This window comes from Camelus dromedarius, chromosome 18 (assembly GCF_036321535.1).
Source record: "Camelus dromedarius isolate mCamDro1 chromosome 18, mCamDro1.pat, whole genome shotgun sequence".
Taxonomy (NCBI): Eukaryota; Metazoa; Chordata; class Mammalia; order Artiodactyla; family Camelidae; genus Camelus; species Camelus dromedarius.
In genome coordinates this window covers 19,313,661-19,336,622 of record NC_087453.1, presented here as the reverse complement: position 1 = coordinate 19,336,622, position 22,962 = coordinate 19,313,661, and the positions used below count along the sequence as shown (strand labels likewise).

General features: G+C 39.3%; 1 protein-coding gene across 1 annotated transcript in view; it reads right to left on the bottom strand.

Moving 5' to 3' along the window:
* The window catches only part of LOC105084964 (ubiquinol-cytochrome c reductase complex assembly factor 1), an 86,349-nt gene that overhangs the window by 26,651 nt on the left and 36,736 nt on the right, over nucleotides 1-22,962 (bottom strand). The window contains exon 7 of the mRNA XM_010975174.3: nucleotides 13,815-13,923. Within this exon, the coding sequence (XP_010973476.1) occupies nucleotides 13,815-13,923 (109 nt within the window). The remainder of the gene's footprint in view (nucleotides 1-13,814; nucleotides 13,924-22,962) is intronic.

The following is a 22,962-nucleotide window of genomic DNA, read 5'->3' as shown; positions in this document are numbered from 1 at the left end:
TGGGCACTGACAGCAGATCCAGGCAGGCAGTGTGAGATCCCCGAGCTGGCTGTGCCAGAAAGTCTACAACCTGTGGGAGTGGGGCATGGTGGTTGTGGCAGACATGCCAGCAGAGCACCCTTTTCTCGGTAGTGAAATTCCTGCAGGGGAAGGAACCCCCTGCTGGAGATCCCTAGAGAAGGGCCTGGCTTGGTGACAGCTCTGCAGGGCTCACCTGGTGGGGGTAACCTCCGCCTCTTTTGCCATGGCCCCATTGTAGAGGCCAAGAAAGTGCCAGATCTGGAGGAAGAAGGCTTACGGGGGCAGCAGGCAACCGTCCCCAGACCAGACAGGCTACTGAGGGCACAGTCAGCCCTGGGGAATCCCTGAGTCTTACAAGAGCCAGGTTAATATCTAGCTCAATTTTCAACCTCCAGGACATGAAGCCGAAGGTTCTCCAAACTCTGGAAGCAAAGCTGAGCCTGGAACTAAGGAAGCCCCCGTCATCAGTCTAGCAGTCTCTTAACACATGTGATCCTCCTGCCATTGTTTTCCAATCTTAATTTCAACCTAACAAGACAACAACAAGAACAAAGATCCTTTGATAGAGAAAAGTAAAAGAAAAGAGTTAAGTAATAAAGTGTGTGTGAGAGAAAGGGGACAGTGAATAATTATATCAAAGTATCTAAATAAGGGAAGCTCTGTTCTTTCTGGCAGCCATGACAGCTATGTCATTCTCCTTGTCAAATAAAGGGAAGCACAGAAGTTCATCAGGACAGAGAAAGTTCTTAATTCTAAGTGCAGAGTGGCTGATATATATACAAGTGAATGTATGCGCGCATGCTCACGCAACACACACACACACACACACACACACACACACACACACACACACACACACACACACACACACACACACAGATGCGTGTGTATTTATACCATTTCTCTCCCCAACAGGAATAGGGCAAACAGCTCTCCAGAGCCCTGCTGCCTCTCTGACACCACATTACACCGCTGCATGCAATGAAGCACTTCAACAGTTAAAACATTTTTGTGCCAATATTTTAAGAGTGCAGAAGGTTCCAAATTACATGTAAAATAAACAATGCCAGACTGTGAAAACTCTTGGCTGCAACGTTCTCTGATGTTAACAAGAGTTTCTTTATTACTGTAACCTTTCAGAAGTGAATAAAAATTATTTCTCTGCCCTAGTTTTGCCCTCCAGTAAAAGGAAAGAGAACAGTGACCATGGAAAGAGCTGTACAATGACCTCTCATGAAGGCTAGGAGGCTGGGAAAGGGGCAGTTTAAAACACAAAGACTTCCATATATGTTTCTAGTCAAAGGTTAGAAATTTAGTTTGTGCTATGCTGATCATATTGTAAAATTTTACATTCCTAATATTTTTAGGTAACTAAAGTCCTTAAGGGGATGAAAGGGCATTTACAAGAGCCCAAACTCAGCTGGTACTATGGAGAAAACTCAAATCTTGATCAAGGCTCCTTAGCCATTCAGTGAATCTCCTTACTCAGAAAGTGGGTCTGAAGTGCCTCTAAAAAACAGGGAACAGACCTCTGAGTTGATGAGTCTGTGAATACTGGACACACAGAAGGATCTCAAAATGGAGCTAGTCTGGATAGTCTGTTTTCACCACCGCAGGGAAAGGAGGAAAAAAGCCACAAACAAAGGCAAACATGCTCGTGTCCTCTCACATCACTCTGCCTCTACCCACACTGTTCCTCTGCCCACAATGTTCTTGCCTAGCAAACGCTTATCTGAAAAGTCATCTACCCCAAATGTCACGTACCCCAAGCTTTCTCCCCTGGGCAGAGCAATTTTTAAATATCACAATCTCTTAATATTGTAATCACCTATTTATATGTTTGTCTTCTCCTCCTAGACTAGGGAGTCAGGGACAGTATCTTTGTCGTCTTTGTATCTCCAGTGCCGAGCAGAGTACCTGGAAACTAGCAGACCACAATAAAATGGATGGATAGATGGGTAAAACCTTGTTTGTGTCTGGGAACAGAAATCAGACAGAGAATGATGAACTGCTGAAAAAACAGAACACAAGCTCTGGGATTTAACACAAGGCGAGCTTTTCAGACTTTCACAGAGTTGCAGAATGTTAAGTCTGGAAGAGAATTTAGGAATCATCTAGCTCTCCTCCCCAGAGAGGTGAGGTGATTTGACTTACTCAAGCTCACCCAGAGAGTGGCCGGGCTGGCCAGAACTCCTTCCATTAAAACACCATCCTCTCTCTTTACTGTCCCAAATTGTAGGCGTAAATATTTATTTGGCAGTAAGTTGAGAAATATGATTAAGATTATATATTATGACAATGTTATTTCATTATAAACAAATGAAGAATGTATGTCACACTAGGAATTCAAATCACTTGATATAAAGTATAATATCTGAGTTTGCTCAAAAAGCTAAACATAGCATACCACATGACCCAGCAATTCCACTCTTAGGTATATACCCAAGAGGACTGAAAACATATATTCAGACAAAAACTTGTATATGTTTTATGCACACAGCATTATTCAAAAAAGCCAAAAATAGAAACACCCCAAATGTCAATCAACTGATGAGTGGATAATAAAATGTGGTATATCCACATAATAGATTATCCATAAAAAGTAATGAAGTACTGAAACACACTACAACATGGATGAACCTTGAAAACATTATGCTAAGCAGACAGTTTGCGCAGGGAAAAAAAAAAAAAGGAAGCAGACAAAAGAGGCCACATTTTATGTGATTCCATTTATACAGAATGTCCAGAATGGATAAACTCATAGAGATAGAAAGAGTAGTGGTCGCCAGGGACTGGGGAAGTGGGGGATGGGAGTGACTGCTAATGGGCATGGGGTTCCTTTCTGAGGTGATGGAAATGTTCTGGAATTAGATAGTGGTGATGATTGCATAACATTGTAAATTTACTAAAAAAGTACATTCAAAATGGTGAATATGAACTATATTTCCATTTCTTTAACGGAAAAAAATTACAATCTCTGTCCCCTAGGAGCTAACAATTTAACTGAAGGAGTCAGGACCAGAGATGCTTAAGGACTCACAGGTTCAGAGTTATGTGACAAGTAATGTTATGCAAGTCTGGGGAAGAGGGAAACACTTCAAAAATATTAATTCTAACGCTAGAACCATAGCTTTTAGCAGTGACTTTTTCAGAGAGTACAGAGTAGTGATTAACAGCAGGGAACCTAGAGTCTGGGTTCCAATCCAGGCTCTCCTATTTACTGTGTAAGCCTGGTTAAGTTACCTAACTGGTAGGCTGAATAATGGTCTCCCAAAAGATATCTACTTCCTAATTCCTGGAACCTGTGAATGTTACCTTACACAGTAAAAAAGGACTTTGCAGCTGGGATTAGATTAAGGATCTTCAGATGGGAAGAGTAGCCTGGATTATCCAGGTGGGCCCTCAATGTAATCACATGTACTCTGTAAGAGGAAGGCAGTGCTCAGACCCAGACAGAAGAGGCAAAGGCAACGTGGCAGAGATTGGAATGATGTGGCCATAAGCCAAGGAATGCCAGCAGCCATCAAAAGCTGGAAAAGGCAAAGAACAGATTCTTCCCTAGAGCAAGGTCCTGTTAACACCTTGACTTCAGCCTAGTGAAACTGATTTCTAGCCTCCAGAACTATGAGAAAATAAATTTCTACCCTTTTAAGGCACCAAGTTTGTGGTAAGTTGTTACAGCAGCTACAAGAAACTAATATACTAACTTCCCTGAGCTTCAGTTCCTTCATCTGTAAAATGACGATAGGATCTCATAGGCAAGATTGTTGTAAAACATAAAATTCAAATGGTGCTTATAAAGTGCACAGCAAGGAGGAAGTGTTCAATAAATCTTAGCTATTACTCTTGGTGAACTCTGTTTCTGTATTAGGCTAAAATCCTCAACTTCCACATGTCACTAGCCCAAGCCCAGACCCTGCTCCTTTTAGCAGAGAGAGCAGTAAGGGCTGGCAATCAGGAGACCTGAGTTCCGTTCTTCAACTGGTTTCTAATTTAAGCTTACTCAGCTCTCCCAGAGCCAGATTATCCATCACTTAAATGACAGGGTCAGACTAGAGCAGTGGCCCTCAAAGCAAAGGGTTTGTAAAAACAGATTGCTGGACCCCACTTTCAGAGTTTCCACCTCAGCAGATCCAGAGTGGGGCACTAAACGTGCATTTCTAACAAGTTCCTAAGTGATGTTGAGGCTGCTGGTCTGGGGGCCACACTGAGAATCCCTGGATAAGATTATTTCACTGTTCGCTTTCAGTTTTAACAGTCTTAAGATTCCCTAGGAAGATCCCCCAGATGTAGTTCTCCACTAATAAACACAGCTGTATCAGGCTGAAATAGCCTTTAAGTTCTTTTCCTAAATAGGAGAGTGGGAGACAGGAGGGTCTAAGGTTATATGGTAAAGACTGGGTTTAACTTTTGAACTAAGCAGAATGAAAACTCTTAAGCAATGGTGGGAACAGAAAGAACAGGAACAGGCTGTCCCCTTATCCAGCAGGCTGGCCCCATTTTAATTTATCTTAATCCCACCTTTCTGCCTTTTCACCAGACCCCTCCCCCTCATGCCCTCCTCTAGAAACACATCTAGGTGTCTCCTGAATTCATTTATTGGCTTTGCCATGCACAGTATAATACCGCCTTTGTTAGTCTCCCAGCCCAGTCTCTCCGAGCATGGTGTTCAGTCTCGGTGTTCCTCTTCTCTTAAAAAAACATAACCAAGGAGTCTCTGAAAAATAATTGTAAAATCAACTAAGGCAAATTCAGACGATGTGGAGACATTCAGACTATAAATGCTGGAAAAAGAAACAAATTCAGAACATTGTTAGCATTCTCATCTGTCTTTTTTTTTTTTTCCTCCCCCTTAATCTCTATTAGTCCTGTTGAGTAGGAAATCTCTGCCGTTTTGGATTAGAAATTCTGAATAAAGGAGCCTCAGGCTTGGGACTGCACTGAAGAAATGGAAGGCCTCTAGAGTCAAGAAAATCTGTCATCTTGGTCTTTGGAAGTCTTTGGTAATAAGACAGGGGAGAAGGAATCTGCCATGAGGTTGATTTCTGGACCACCCATCTACCACCCCCACTGGAGGTATCGTCATACAGTAAAGCAGACACCCAGCTGGGACTCAGCATACCCAAGTTTTGGTCCTCATTTTGCTGTTTTCTAGCTGCATGACCTTAGGCAAATCGATTAACTTTTCTGGGACTCCACTTCTTCACCACAGAAGTGAGAGAGTGGGGACAAATCCTGAACCTGAGATGTGCCAGAAATCCGGGGAGATTTTTCAAAATACACACACCTGAGCACCTTCAGACTGAGAGACTCTCTGAGGCTCCTGGCCTAATATTCTAAGGTTAATCTATCCTATAAAGCGGATTAAAAGTATGAATGATGAAAGAGTCAGGGAACCCATGAGGCAGGGCAAGAAGAGAATAAGGAACCTTTCTTGGGGGAAGGGGAGATGGGTCAGAGAAACTGAATACAGGTGTGATAAGAGATCATTCATTAAGCCAATAATTGGGAGACAGCGCTGACCAGACATTAATAACAGAAGCAAGTACAGGGGGAGGGTATAGCTCAAGTGGTAGAGCGCATGCTTAGCATGCACAAAGTCCTGGGTTCACTCCCCAGTATCTTCATTAAAAAATAATAATAATGAAATAAATAAACCGAATTACACCCCCCCTCCAAAAAAAGAAGCAAGTACATATGTTCACCCAATAGGTATCTGAGGCGTGACTACATTAGGTAGTGTGACATGTAAGACACCAGGGATTCCAGGATTCTTACTCCATCTAACAGGCATGACCTATACAAACCCATAATTTCAGTACAGCATGCTAAGTCCTATTTCAGAAATCCGTGCAAAGTGCTGCAGGAATATAGACAAGGGAGTAGCCAAGTATACTGATGTACTGGGGGGTGCTGGGAAAAGCTTCTTGGAAGAGGTACTATCCAGCTGTATCTTATAGGGCCATGAGCAAAAGACACAGGGTTAAGACCACTTCAGACAGAGGGAACTGCTGGAACAAATGACCAGAAGCATAAAAGAACATGGACTATTACAGTGCCAGTGAAAACCTGGCATGAGTGGAATGTTTAAGTGTGTGTGCACACGCTCCAGCATGAACATTTGTATATGGGAGACATTTATTGGAAATTAGACTAGAAAGGTGGACTGGGGCCCCTCCTGCCCCTCCTCCAATTTTTCACTTTGAAAAGCTTCAAATTTATTTTTTTAAAAAACAGGTAAAAGTAATACAACAAAAACTTGAATGAATTTCAGATTCACAACTGTTACTATTTTGTGACATGTTTTTTTCTCTGTCCATACACACACACACCTTTTTTCTTTTGCTTAATCATTTGACGATATCAAAACATTTTACCCCTTAATAATTCAGTATATATCTTCTAAGAACAGGAACATTCTCCATATAATTACAAAGGGTTCTACATGCCATTGCTAAGAAGTCTGAATTTTATTCCTCAGAGATTTCTAGACAGAGGAGGGATATGATCAGATGTGGGATTTAGAAAGAACACCTCCTGCAGCTTACATGGTAGCAGGATTCACCAGACAGGGAACATCTAGGAATTAGTTAGGAGGCCATGTACAATAAAGGAGGGTTGATGAGGACTGACATTTAACAATGGAACAGAGGAGAGGATAAAATCCAGAGATATTTTGGGCAGAAAAGTGACAAGAGACAACTGGATGCAGAGGATGAGGCCAGAGTCGAGAGTGACTCTCAGAATTCTAGTTTGGGGGACTGGATGGATAGTGATGACATTAGAAGACAGGAAGCACAGAAGAACAGGTTCATGGAGCTATTCATCCCCTGTCTCCCGAGTGAGATTTACTTAGGAGTAGCATTAGAGACCCTCTGAAAGAGGTGTGGAAAGTGGCTTTAGCTGTGCCCAATGCACACAGCTCTAAGTAGTATTATAAATATGGTATAAAAGACAGCAAATGGAACAGGGCACCCAGAGAGGTTGGAGGCCAAAGAAATGTGATGGGTTGGAAAGGTAAACAGTTCTGAAATGAGCTGGATTGGGAGTACTCAGCATGAGGAGTACTTAAGAAGGGTACTAGGGAAAGGCATGACTGTGTCACTGTGCTAAGGTGGCCAGGGCTTTGAAAAATGGATTTAGGTCACTGTTTCTCCTACAGAAATTACACGATGTAAACTGATGATAAGAAAGGGGATCAAATTCACTTATTTATTCAGTCAAGAAACATTTATTGAATGCCTACTAAACACAAAGCTCCATTTTAGGAACTGTAGGAATACAAACAAGTAGGAATTAGGTCTCAGGAAACTCACTATGACTGAAAGTTAAAAATGGCCACGAGAGAGAGAAATGATCATATGCATAGATGGCAGTTTCATGACTTATTTAATTTCAAATATAGAAAGGTTTATAACTTCTCTTTCTGAGACACTCCCTGAAATGGAGTGAATCCAGTAGGCCACTCAGAAGGACAGGTGATCTGAGCCACCAGGCTGGCTCTGGTTGTATGCACCCAGGCATCCAGTCAGTTAGAAAACCACCTAAAACACACACTCCACGCATTCGTGCTACTTCTTAAGGCCTAAGGACAGGAAACGTGTGCAGAGAAAGGAATGCATCTACTAGAGGTACATATTCAGTTAGTGCCTCCTTAAATTCATCAGCCAATCCCAAAATGGAATTGCTCTGCCTTCTAAGAATTTCGCCTTCTCTCTCCTAATAAATAAAAACCCACTCTAATAGCTTAGGACATTTAAAAAACGTTCAAAAGAACAGCTGATGTTGGAAAACAAACACGTATACTTATTTCAAAGGCTTCAAGCCCAGGGGACTGCTTTGTATTTACACTCCACCATTCATATTATTGGCCACAAAACCTATACCCTTAAAGGAGTCCTTGCTTTTTAAAACAATACCTTTGGCAGTGAGTTTTAATTCTGACCAAGAAATGTAAAGTACAGCAAAAATTTTACCTCACGGTAAAAACAGAGGAGGCTGACTGAAGATTTTTGTTGGGGGAGGTAGGAGATGACAATGGAATTACGAAGGCCTGGAAGAACATTTGCAGAAAAACTAAAGTACATGTGATTCTTCTTTCTACTAACGTTTATAGATTTAAAGTCTTTGCTGGTTTAGAAACATAACGTACCTCACACATAATTTTTTTAAATCAAATTAATCCCATTAGAAGATGAGAAAGCATGGACAAAGGATAGGAAAAATTGAGAGTGGAGATAATCTCTTATTTCTTCTTCTTCCAATATTTAAGACTAATAAGCAAACAAATATCCTCAGAATAAAATGGATACCTCTCCACCCCACTTTTTCCAATACTTATAACAGGCTTCCAGAACCGTCTTCTTTCACCAGATATTTACTGGGCACACATTCAGCCAAGAGGCAATGACAGGCACTTTGGAGAATACAGAGAAGGATGCATGTACTCCTCCTGCCTCCTAGGAAGTCACCCAGAAGGTAGTCAACATGACTTGAATAACAGTGATTCAAAACAGAAACAGAGCCAGAAGAGGGGTGCAGATAAAATTATTAAAGTACTTATAGCTAGAGGAAACTGGGATTGGCTTTCAATTTGAAGTGGAGGGACATGAAGGAATTGGGACTGGCATGTTAGGGCAATCTAGATGTATGTACTGCATGAGGAAAGACACAAGATAGGAAGAGCAAGACATTCAGGTTGGCTGCAGTGAAAAGTATGTGAAGCAAAGATGGAATGTGATGTTCACTGAGTGCTTACTATGTGCCAGGCACATGTGCTAGAAGATTTCTCATTTTTAAGGTTCAAGAAGAGCTAGGGGAAATGAGTTTGGAAGGTAGTCTGGAGTATGATCACAGAGGACCTTGCAAAGCAAAATGCTGGTTCTGAAAAGCAAAGTAGAATTTTACAAAGGAGTCCAGCTCAGCCCACAGCTGCTCCACCTCTTCCCAGGCCCTCTGTACCAATCCATCAAGCAGCTCAGCTACAGCAAGAACAGGAGACTGTGAGGTGACAGGAGGTTCATACTTATTCTGGAAGGGTGCTAGCAAGAAATCATCTGACATCCTGTGAGGCAACTGGTATGCCAGGCACCACTGATAAAGATAAACTTTCAATTTCTTAACTAAAACCCATCTCCACCCCTCCCACTTAGTCTCCACAGTTTGGAAAGCTTAAACCTGCTCATTGTAAGCCACAAGGTGGAGATGTCTGGCAGGGCAGAACTGAGAGGAAGTTGTTTAGTCAGCCTAAGGTTACCATTAACACTTTGAGCCACTGCCTTGAGCTAATTTTTATGTTTGTTTTCTAAGTTTGGTTGAAATGTCACAAATGGAAAAATTAAGTCAAACACCCCAGTTAGCCACAAGACTGGACACACCTGGCTGCAAACCCAGCAAAAGAAACTTACTTCATTAGTAGGAGAGGCAGAAAGTGAAATTTACATCTGAAATCTGCCTGCACCAGGAGAAAGTGCTGAGGCCAAAGGCGCTGTCTGTTTTTACAGCTGTGTCAAGTCTTAGTTCTCGACTCTTACCAACACTCAGGAGTGAGGCAAGAGCCCAAGGAAAAATGGTCTCCAACCTCTTCAGCTGCAACTCAGCTCACAAAGGTTTTTAAGAACCAGTTAATGAAATAAAACAAGACCAGATGAGGTGATATAATGAACTTTATTTCCACAGCTAATTTATATGTTTAAATCCCAAATAATTTTTTTAGGTCAGAACACTCTAAATTATTGATGTGATTTTTGTAACCTCAAATTTAACACTTGCTTTTTATACCAGCATCACTGATGATATACGAGACTGCCTTATTTTTCATAATAGTTGGGCTCCTAAAAAGCTGGTAAAAAGCAAACTTCTGTAAAGTGAAAATTTTCCCACCGGATGGGACTGGAACTCTAATTTCAAAGGATTTCTTGATCCAAATTTCTAATGTGTCATTAATTCACATTCTCAATTTTCCCCACACCAATCCACTCAAGTAAAGTAATGGCCTCTAAGAATTCTTTGGCATGAGAAAAATCACCACTACATTGATCAGTCTTATAAATTCTACTATTTATATGAGTTTTCTTAAAGATGTACACCTGCGAATAACACAGAGATAGATTTGCAAATTACCACCTTCACATCATAGGTTTTCAAAGCTGAAAAGAAACTTAGAAATCATGTAGCAACCTGCCCTTCCTCAAGTTTTTTTTTTTTTTTTTTTTTTTTTTTTAAGCAAGAAACTGAAGCACAGAGGAGAAAAGACCTGCCAGCCAGGGTCAGAACCTGGCCAGACTGGCAGCCCCCTGCCTACTACTTTTCTCTAGCCACATGCCATTTTCTCCAGCCTAACTTTCCCATTTTTTTTTTAGGTGTACACACACTGAAGACCAAGATCCCCTCTACACATACACAATCACACTCACAACTTAGAAGTGGTTAATATTTAATTTTCTTGCCAATATAAAGGACGTCTGTTTATAGCTTAAGATTGAAAAGGGAAGATCAAGTTAGTTATAATAGAAATGCAATAATAGTAATTCCTCAACTCTTTCAAATCTTTATTATTTTTAAATCATCATCTTTTACTTAAAGTCTTTGTAACTAAACTGGAGCTTGGCATTTCTCTTCACGAAGGCAAATTTAAGTCTATACCTGGGGAACATTATGGATCATATAAAACCTTACTATTCAAAGTGTGGTTGCCCCTTCCCATCCTGCCCCACCAGTGGCACTGACATTGCCTGAAGCTTTTAAGAAATGTAGACTCTCTGGCCTCACCCAAAACCTACTGAATCAGAATTTGTATTTTAATAACAGTGAACTGCAGGCACAATAAAGTTTGAGAAATGTTAATCTAACACACTTCTCCATAGGACAGTATCATATTTAGAACAATTCAGACAGGAAAAAATGGCTGGATAAAATGGGAGGGAAAAAAAGGAAAGGCTAATTCCTGCAGGACTGCATTAATATACACCTGGACTAGAGACTAATAAACCAAGTATGATCTATGTGACAAATAAGTTGGCTTTAAAACAGAATTTCAGAGGCTGAAGTTCAATTTTTTCATTCATTCAACAAGTATTTGTTCATCCAATGTTTACTGTGTAGACAAAAAACTGTGGATAAGAGAGGTTTCCTGCCTTTATAAAGCATACAGTCAAGTAGAAGGAACACTATAAAGTAACATGGGAGAAGGTCACAGGGTTGACTATTGTGATGGAGATAGATATATGTAGGTCTAGAAGGAAATTCATTTGGGGATGGGGAGGGTAGAGTAAAGGGTTCCTGTAGTCCAGGAGTTAGCAACCCGTGGTTCATTAAGCTATTCAGGTTGGGGACCAGCTGTGGCCCCCATGGCTCTAGCGGTTCAACTTTCAGCAGAGTTTAGTCAACAGTGATAAGAAAACAGGCTAACAGAAGAGCTGCTGTGTAACTGCATGGCAGTCAGCCAAGGCGTTGGATAGTCAGGGGGTATCACTGGCCATCAACACATGGGATGATTTGAGACTGCCAGAACTACCCTATGTCCACTGTATGCTGCCACAGAGTTGGGTAGTAAGTACCTGAGGGCATGTGGAACACTCAGCTGGATGAATAGCTTAAAGGCTGCTGATCCCACTCTGAGCAGCTGAACAGCAGTAAGTCACGTCAGTGAGAAAAATGAAGAAGGAAGCAAAGAGCACAATTACAAAGACAGCTGAATACTGACTCCAAAACATTTGATATGATGATGACAGCAGCTAAAATTTGAAAATATGCTATCATCTTCTTAGAATGAACAGAAATGCTAATGTCTGTTGTCTCAGAGAAAGGCATATAAATGTCAATGAAGCACGTCTACTCTGTTTCCCATAGATGCAGTTTCTCCAAAGACATGAGAATTTGAAAATACCCTCAACCCAGATTCTCAGGTAGGCAACCATCATTTCCATGATTTAGTCTCCCAGAGTACAATTTTACACATAGAGTAAGTACATGATATCATTAGATAATAACAGAGGAAGTGTGTGAAGATAATTACAGTAAATAAAAGTAAAACCTGGACCTCAAGTAGTTCAAACTTGATTTTGAGAGAAAACTAAAACCTTTATGCCTAAAATTGATGATGACGAGTGAAAGTTGAATAAGCAGGAAGATGAGAGACCTTGCTGTTCAACAGTGATGAATGGGAAGGAAATCTTGACTGCTATTAAAATGTCTACAGGGGAAAAAAAAAAGTAAAACATGAGAGAAGATCTCCCACTTAATTCCCATTCACCATGGAAAGATCTCCAAAACATATTGTTGAACAAAAAAGAGAAAGTTTAATTTCTTCTGCATAGCACAGGGAACCATATTCAGTATCTTGTAATACCCTTTAATGAAAAAGAATATGAAAACAAATATATATATATATGTGTGTGTGTATATATATATATATATGCATGACTGGGATATTATGCTGTACACCAGAAACTGACACACTGTAACTGACTATACTTCAATTAAAAAAAAAAATCACACACACAAAAAGTTGCATTTACACACATACAGCATAGTATCATATATAATAAATATATACACACTAAACCAATACTACATATTTTCTATAGATAACATAAGAAAGTTTTAAAAGATATACACCAAAGTGGAAACAGTGATTAATTACTTCTTGAAATGAGGTAGTTGGCCAGGATTGAGACCGATGATTAAAGGGATTTCAGCCTCAGTTAAAACATTCTGAATTTTAAGAACAATTGTAAAGTAAAAACACATCAAATATATATTGAGTTAAAAAAGCCAAGATGAAAACAGTGTGTATAGTATAAGCCCATTTGTGCTATGTTAAAAGAATATACATTTATACATTTGTATTTTATAGAAAACAACCGGAAGGGTACACGTCAATTCTTAACAATGGTTATTTCTGCAGAGTTGGACTGGGAAAAAGATAGTTGTTTTTTTACATTAAAAGCTTTTTACTGTTTGATTTTTATTCTATGAACATTTATGACTTGTATAATACATATGTAAACTTTATTTCTCAGTCTACAGGGAGAAATTTGCTTTGTAATCATGAAACCAAGTTAATCCATTTCATGACCCTGTCTGATGGTTCTGCTTTAGATGCTCCCAAGCTGGGAGGCAATGATATGGGTGAAAAAAAAGGAACTACAATCTACTAAAACACAGTCTAGATATACAAAATACACAATATACATAGAGGAAGAGATTGCTATTTATATAACCAACAGTATTCTAAAATTTTGGTTTCATTTTTCTATTGTCATTACATTCTACATTATATATATATACTATATATCCTCCTTTCTCAGGTTACTTAATGGAACTTTTCAGCAAATACCTTGCCAAAGTACTTTAGGTTGTTAGTGATCAAGGTGCTTGTTTTTAAGTTCCTGAGGACAGTGCAGGCCCCATGCCAGGTTCTTGTCATCCAAACCAATTGTGAATTGACACACTGAAGTGGTGTCAGAGGCATAATGTCCTAATAATGCATTATTATTATTAATAATATTTGATTTGCTCCATTCACCAAATCCATACCTCCTATCACCATGATTTGGGCTTAATAATCCCATCTCCGTACATAAGATGTCTTCACATTGACAAATCATGATAATGTGTGCAAATACACAAATAAAGTGCCAGCAACATGTCAGCCTCCACAGAGGTAGAAGTGACTCTAGCTGAATTACCACTTGACATCAGGCCATTCTAGAGCACATACAACTTCAACTCAAGTCAGGCAATCCCTCATTGGAGTTTTCCAAGACCAGAATCTGACAGCACTCACTTACCCCCATGATTCTGCCACGTTGCTCAACATCCTCCCACATAAAATGAACTATGATACGACACATGTATTTCCCACTCCGGCCTTCCTGCTTCATTCTGACCAGACACATCCTGGGTGGAAGAAGACATAGAGAATCACTGGTTGTTTCCATTTTCCCCATTACACATTTCCACTGAAGGTCAGCTTATCAGAGTGATTTTATCTAAGGGCACAGAATCAAAAAACTGGAAGTAATTTTATTTTTTAAAATCTTTTATTGAGATATAACAGATACTGAAAAGTACGTAAATCTTAAGTGTGCAGCTTAATGAATTTTTATGTACAATATACACCCATGTAAGCACCACCCAGATCAAGATACAGATTATTTACAGCATCTCAGAAGTCCCTCTCATATATGAAAGGGACCACTTCCACTTGTTTAGATAAACAAGTATGGATCCTTCATTTTACTGATGAAGACAGGCATTCTAAAGAAAGAAAGTAATTTGCCCAACACCACAGGGCAGTCTGTAAAGGTGGTTACAGTACTGTGCTATCTAGGATGGAAGCCACTAGTTCAAAATGAATTTGAATACGGCTTTGAATGAATTTGAATTTGAATAGGGCTAGTTCAAATTGAGATGTGGTATAAGTGTAAGATTTCAAAGATTTAGTTCAAGAAAAAAGAACATAAATATCTCAATTTTTTTATATTGCTTACATGTTGAAATATTATTCAATATATTGAGTTAAAGAAAATATTATTAAAGTCAGTTTCATGTTTTTCTTTTCACTTTTTAAAATAGAGCTACTTGAAACTTTTAAATTAAATATGTGACTTGCATTATATTTCTGTTGGACAGCACGTGTCCATAATATAGGTCACAGTAAGTACTATGATTTCATCTGTGTAAATTATCAAATTGTTTCTCCCACTAGAATGCACATTCCATTGAAGGCAAAGATCAAGTCTCGGTGTTTTTTTGTTTTGTTTTGTTTTATCGTTATATATCCAGGGCTTAAACACAGCATGTAATCAATATATATTTGCTGAATAAATAAATGAATAAAACATCTCAGGGCCAAATTTAGGGCTCTTCCCCCTATACCACATTGATTCTAATCACTTCAGAAGGCTCTCTTACATAAGAATATAAGAATTATATTATGTTTTATTAATAAATACAATATTACATTTAACTATATATAAAAATATAAAGAGCCACCAACTTCCCAAGCTAGTTCCTGTTCTCATTCTTATGGGCATACTTATTTCTATTATTGCTTGTTAAATAGTTATTAAGCAGCTACAACAGGACAATAGGACTATCCACCTAAAAGACAATTCCTGCTATAATTATGGAGTATTGAGTCTAAACTGACAACTGTATTTCCATATACAATTAATCCTGCCCATTTAAATCTACTAGCAATAGAATGGTCCAATGAAATAATTCTAGCCTGGCCTGCCTCAATATTTCTGTTAATGACTACGATGAAAGAAAAGAAAACATACTTATCAAATTTGTAGATTACAAGAAGCTGGACAGGAAGACAAATATGTTGCATGACCCAACCATGAACCAAGAATACTTCAACAAGCTGTTTCAACAGGCTGAATCTAACAGGGATAAATCTAAGGTCCTGTACTCAGGTCTAAAGTACAGCTGTAGAGGTACAGGATAGGTGAGTCATGTCTACCTATGTGTGTAAAGTCTTACAGATTTAAGCTGACAGTATATATTCAAGGGAGTCAAGAGGATGATGAGGTTACCCACCCCCAAAATTAATGTGATTTTAGATACAGTAATGAAAATATAATATCTTCATGTACAAAGTAAGATTTTTGTTCTACTCAGCACAGGTCAGACTGTACTTGGATTACTGTCTACAGTTTTGAACATTTCATTTTAAGAGACAAGACAAAGAGATAAAAAATCAGAAGATATTTAATGTGGAGAAAACAGGACAGCTGTCTTAAATACTGCAGAAAAGTGATTAGACTATTTGTCCAAGAATTAAAATCAGAACCAATGGGTGGGTCACAGAGGGAGAAAGAATTACTCAACATTGAACATTGCAAATTAAAACTTTCTAACAGGGGAGTTTCTGAAGATTTAAATAATGGAATGGATGACCTCAAAAAACAGAGAATTTGCAGTTTGGCTATCTGTCTCACAGAAGGTTGACTACATGATCTTTAAAGTCCCTTTCAACCTTGGGATTTGCTGATGCTGTTATACTAAATTTGTAACCTCTGAACCCAGTTAATGCCTAAAAAATGACACTTTGTGACAATAAAAACAGGTCATGGAAAAAGATTTGGCTGCTTTGTATGATATAGGGCATATTCCAAGGCAGAAACAAACTGGAGAAAGTTCAACAGTCCTTTTTCATAAGATTTTTCTTAAATTTAACCACATCACTCATGTCAGCCTCTCCACCTGAAAAGAGTCTGTGTGTTTTGATGCTTAAGTGTCGTCAGAGGCCAATTCATCAACAGCAATAGTGAGGTAATGGAATTCTTTATTTATATGAAAATTCTGTAGTTTGTTAATACACCTGCCCTCTGAGGTTTAAAAGGCACAGATTTTCTCAGACTATAAACTAACTATATCAACATGGGGTGAAGTTTTTTTTGTTTCAGAGCAGTTCTTTCTACAGCCCTTACAGATAATAGTCAAATGGTTATCTGGGTTGAAAAGGTAAAACAAATTGAAGACACTTTCAAGATGCTGACTGACACTTAATTCACTCCGTGAACATAAACTGAGTTCCTATTGTGTGGAGATTAGAGATGGCTAACAAGAGTCTAGCTTCCAAGGAGCACTTAGTCTCCTTTGGGGAGACAAAATACTCCATACACAGAGAGTCTTAAAAGAGAATGCATAAAGTGTCCCAAGAGGAACACAAAGTGCAATGGAGTTTGAGAGGATTACTTTTGGTTGACCAGGATCAGAGAAAGCTTCATGGAAAGTGAAACACTGTACCTGGGGCTTGGAAAGGTGTGCTGCAATTGGACAGGTAAAAGATAAGAGAATTTCCGCAGGTGGAACACTATGAGCAAAGACAGAGCCATGGAAAGCTCAGCACATGTAAGGGAACAATGAATACCTAGATTTTGTGGGAGGGCCGCTATAGGAAACAGAAAAATATGTTGGAAAGGTCATGAAGGGCTTTGAAACGTCATGCTAAAAAGTCTGGACTTTCCTCAGCAGACATAGAAGAGCCACTGAATGTTTTTCAAGAAGGGGTGTAATAAGATTAGCACCTTGGCTTTAAGAACAAGTCTTGAGTCTCTAAAAATAGACTTACCATATGATCCAGCAATCCCACTCCTGAGCATATATCCAGAGAGAACCTTAATTCAAAAAGACACTTGCACCCCAGTGTTCATAGCAGCACTATTTACAATAGCCAAGACATGGAAACAACCTAAATGTCCATCGACGGATGACTGGATAAAGAAGTTGTGGTACATTTATACAATGGAATACTGCTCAGCCATAAAAAATAATAAAATAATGCCATTTGCAGCAACATGGATGGTGCTGGAGAATGTGACTCTAAGTAAGCCAGAAAGAGAAAGAAAAATACCATATAATATAACTCATATGTGGAACTTTTTTAAAAAAGACAAATGAACTTATTTGTAAAACAGAAACAGACTCACAGACATAGAAAACAAACTTAACGGTTATCAGGGAGTTAGGGGGTGGGAAGGGATAAATTGGGATATAGACTGGTATATATAAAATAGATAAACAAGTTTACACTGTATAGCACAGGAAACTATATTCAATATCTTGTAATAGCTTATGGTGAAAAAGAATATGAAAATGAATATATGTATATTCATGTATGGCTGAAGCATTGTGCTGTACACCAGAAATTGACACAGCATTGTAAACTGACTATACTTCAATAAAAAAAGTAAAAAAAAAAAAAAAAAGAACAAATGAGTCTCTAAATCAAAAAACATATGAAAATGAATATATGCATCTATATATGTATGACTGAGACATTATGCTGTACACCAGAAATTGACACACTGTAACTGACTATACTTCAACTAATTAAAAAAAAAGAATTAAAAAAAAAGAACAGATGAGTCTCTCAGAATTTAACTCTTTCTTCCCAGCCTCAACCCTATAATTAAATATTAATGTTGCCAGGGCTGGAAAATGATAAATTTGGTGAATATTTACTTCAGTCGAACCATGGTATTCACAATGGTCTGTTCCAGAAATTTAAATTAAAGTGTTATCCTACCTTTCGAGAGAAGTTTGCTACAACCTGTACCTAATTTTGCTGATACTAAGAGATTAGAAAATATAGATTCAAGCTTGCTAAACGAAAGGAGAGCGAATTCTAATTACTCCTAAAACTCTGTACCTAATTAGTGTAGTAGACAATTGATGGAAAACACTTTCAAGTATAAAGTCCTAGAGTAAATTTCATCACACATAGTTAAAGTTATAAAATCAAAACAAACAATCAGTTTTCTCATCAACAGGAAGTGTACTAAAGATTCCCATGAGTTCTACTGGGAAAATAAGATTCTGATCCACAGGGCTGTCCATTCAGCCACCATAACCAAATTCAGCTAACGAAAGAAAGGCTCAACTTATTTTGGCCTTGAGTTTGTGAATCAAATTCTCTAGGTAGTTAAGGACAGAAAAGTCTTGTTGGGAAGAATTTTTGTCTTTGTCTTCTTTAAGGAAAAAGCATAGCTGAAGGCTGGGGCCCACATCTTAGACAGTCAGCTGCCTGGAATTTCCAGATCAAGTTGAAGATCAAGGTACTTAGGGCACCTGACCTTGAAGCCTACACATTCAGTCTACTCCTTTCTTTGTTTAGTAACTGTTTTGAATAGATAATACATGTGCATGGTAAAAAACAAAAAAACAAAAAACAAAGAACCTTAAGTCTCCTTCTTAACCCACATCCCCCAATCCCCAGGTTCCTCTTCCTAAGGCAACAACAGTTAGTAGCTTCTTAGGAATCCTTCCACATATAATTTATACACATATAAGCTTATGTTTCTATGTACTCTTCTCCATTTTTCACAGTGGTAGCATTCTACACACACTACTTTTACATTGAAAAAACAATCTGCCATAGAAGGATGGAGGTGAAGAAATCTCAACTCCAGCTCTATGTTTCATCCACACATACTACAGTCACCCCAGTGAAACCTTTTTTAGGATACAGAGTTCTAGTAATTTAGCAATCTAGCAATTATTAGGGTAACATCTGGTCTAGGCTGAATTCAGCTTTTCTGGCAATTTTTCCTATCCTAATATGACTAAGAAATAGGAAGAAAGCAAAAAAAAAAAATCCTTTAATAGCAGAAGTGGATAAACGCTGTAATTAACAGCTAACACAACTATGTGCCAGGCACTGTGCTAAGTGATTCAAATGCATTATTTCATTTAATCCTTAAAACAACTATAGGAGGCTGGTATTCTCACTGTCCCCACTTCATAGTTCAGGAAACTGAGTCTTAAGAGAAGTAACTTGCCCAGAGTTACAAACCTAGTTACTTGTCAAAGCTGAGATCTGAACCCTGCTAATCTGATCCCAGAGTTGTACTGTTTTTCTGCCTCTTTAATGACTAGAACAAACCTTCCAGAATCCACTTACTGTTTTTCATTTAATCTTCACACGGGCAATAACTTAAGTTTCAAAACTAGCATCACACTAGAAATAAGATATCAGAAGGGAAAAGACTGGCTAACCTAAGGCAAACATACCAACAACAGCAAAAAGTAACTGCTGGCAGGCTAAAAGGAAAGAAACTAAAAATGTATTTAAAACAAACACAAAAAACAGCACAGCAATTGAGGTTCAACAGGGAGGTTCAACAGGCTGGGTATGAGCTACCCAGCACAACTCAAAGACAGCCTGGCAAAATATACTTAAGGGTTATCAGGATCTTCTGAATCACCCAGAAAAGGTTAAAGCATGTTGGAAAGTGAAAAGAAAATGAATGAAACAAGTTCAAAATGGTAAACAACAAAAAAGATTTGATGATCCTGTAGTGGGTACCACTAGAAAACAAAGCAAATACTTGTCACAGGCTCTGACCATACAACAGTAACATTTGAGTCATTAAATTATTCCACAACTGAGAATATTAGGTTTAAATAAAAGAACAGGACAGCTCTACTTAATTGACATCATGGAAGCATTCCTCATAATAAATGCTTACATTAAATGTTGAGAGGTCAAATTCATTTTGCTACTGATTAAACTTCATAACTCCAGAGCTCTGTTCTAGAGGGAACAGAAAGGTGGGGGAGGGGAGACTTCCATGCTAAAACATAATAAAAATTGCCCTTAAGAATGCAAAATAAACTTTAAAAAGAAAAGATTCTGTTGAAACCTAAAACTGCTCTTAAAAAATAAAGTATGTTTTTTAAAAATCTTTTTAAAAAGAGACAATCTGGCAATTTAAAAATTCTTTTACTAAATAATTAATTTAATCATTCATTTAGCAAGGATTTAGCAAGCACCTACTCTGAGTATCAAATTAATCTGTGCAAAAACTACTCTCTGTTTAGGAGCAATTCCAGTTGCCCCTCCTGAGTTTGATGATGTTCTTAAATCCAAAATTTATTATTGAGGTTTTAAGCTTCACAGTACTATCCTTGTCTCTCAGTGACTCCAGTGCCTCATAAATAATACTGATCTCTTTTACATATAAGGAAAGCAAATAACCCAGCTAGCAAAGTAAAGAAAAAAAGGAGTGTTCAAGCCCTAGTCCGATGGCTCCCTAATATCTCTAAAAGGAAGGAGGGGAAAAGGGAAGAAAGACTCACTCACTAGGAGTCTCCAAATATAAAAGGCTAAAGTGTAAATTTTGCCTTATGGCACATAGTAATAATGATTATTACCGTTTACTAAGTCCTCTAGTATGACAAAAAAGTCCTCTAGTATGAGATTTGCCACTGTAAGATACATTTGCATTCACTGTCTCTTTCAAGGTACATAATCATCTATCTAGTACAAGTGGCCCCATTTCACAGGAAAGAAAATTGACGTTCTGAGGAGTTAAGTAACTTAAGGTTGCACAGTGGAGAAGAGAGGAGCTGCAATGAAGCCTGGGCTCCCCTCCCTTCCCCAAGCCATAAGTGCCCCTCTCTCCAGGCAGTGTCAGTATTGACTGTTTCCCCTACTCTGTGACAGTACAGCTCCAAAAATCTCTTCCTGCTAGATCAGACATGGAGGAAGACAACACTGCCTGCAGAGTTCAAAGGAAGGAGAGTTTCCTAGCCATGCTTTCCTCCCCTCTGCCTAAATCTGAGAGGGAAGAATTCTTGTTATTCCTGATGCTGACCTCCTGCCATGTATTGGCAGCTCTCAGCATCCTGTCTCGCTTGCTCTGTTTGGGCCTTCTGACAATGCCAGTTGTGTTTTGGCCTTGTTTCTCTCTCATGGTAGTTTATAAGTTGCTTAGAGAGGATCTGATTTTGAATTCAATGAAGCTTAGTGGGCACTTGGGCAGGTCTGTCACTCTGGCTGCTATAAAGGAATCCCAAAGGGACTTTCACGTAGCTTGTTTCCCTTACTCTGCCACCAGCTGAGGCCAAGAAAGCAGAGCCTACATGGCCACACTCAAGTCTCAGCAGTGTGCTAATGAATGAGTTTATTTATTTGTGAGTTGGCACGCGGATCCTTTCCTGGGGCTGTGTACATGGCTATCTCCACCTGGTTTCCTAAACTCCCTCCCCACGAAGCCTAACCTTTATGCAGGGAGCACAGGGGCCACAGGACAGTGTGTGGGCAAACAGACAAGTGGGCGAGGCACTTCCTGAAGCCATCTCACCTGACAGAGAGCCTCCTCCAAGAGCTACACCTGGCCTGCGGCCTGCCTGTCAGAGCCACTATAAAGAACAAGCTCCTGGGTAGCAGGTACCAGTGCTCTTAGGTTATGCAATGTTGGTAAAATGATGCTGCATAAGCCTTTGGTTTGGGCAAACAGCTACATGTGTGGGTGTTTAAACAGAGCAACTCTAGCTGGCAGAGGCAGAGAGAAGACGTGTACATGGCCAGAGCTCACCATATATAGCAGGTCTGGAGCTGCTGGAATCCAGCACGAGCTTGAAAGCCCTACAGCTATTATCAAAACTGCTGTGGTGGTTTTAAAAAGCCCTCTTGCAAAGGCCAGGAGTGTCTGCCAGGGCAGTTCTCTGGCTGGACTGAGACTGGAACCAGTCTGTCTTCTTCCAGTCTCTTCCACCTCCACAACTTTACTTCCTTCTCTTCTTTCCCAGAGGTTTCCTCCTTCAGGCTTATAAAAACCTAGTGTTTTTTAACCTAGTGTTCCAGTGTTTCCCTACCTTAAAATAAAAACAAAATACAAAATGCTTCTCCCCTCCATCCTGTTTCTCCCACAAGTGATCATCATCTCATCTTTCTTTCTCACTTGGAACGTCTTAAAAAGTAGTTTACAATTAATTCTTCCCCTCCTAATAACTCCTCCAGACTCCATGTCCTCTGGTTCTTGACCCCGGAAGGCCAATGCAACTGCTTTCCTTGACCATCCCCAGGCTGCTCCCCATCCCCTTCTCCCATACGATCTGTATGTCTGCTTATCAAACACAGCATTTGTCACCCTGGACTATTTTCAGGTTTACTTCTTGCCTCTCCCAGGACACAGACAGGGAGTGCCAAGAAACAGTTTCATATAGTTGTTGGTCAGTGCTATGCAGTCCAAATTCAGGGCAAGAGATTCCCATCCCCATGACCCCAAAAGGGGTCATGCAGGCAGGAAGCAAAGTGTTGCAGAAGGCGCAGTTCACATAGTCAGCTTTGGATTTGAGTCTTGGATCCTCCCATTATTGATCAAGAGGCCTGTGACAAACCCCTTAAAATTGCCACAATCACCTCCCCATTTGCAAAACGAGAGAGCTGGACTAGATCTGTGGTTTTTAAACTGTGCCTTGAGCTTCCATGGAGCTATGTAAGGGTCCCTTACCAGTGAGCGTTTTGTGAAGACCTGAAGTGAGCAGGTCGTTCCCACTTCTTCAACCTGAGTAGCAATCCTTTTACCTATGCAAACACTGTGGCTGAGCATAAAACTTCATTTTTAAAAAGGGTTCTTCTGCTGGTAAAAAGATTGAAAACCATGAGGTCCCTCTGCCTGCAATGCTTCTTCATCC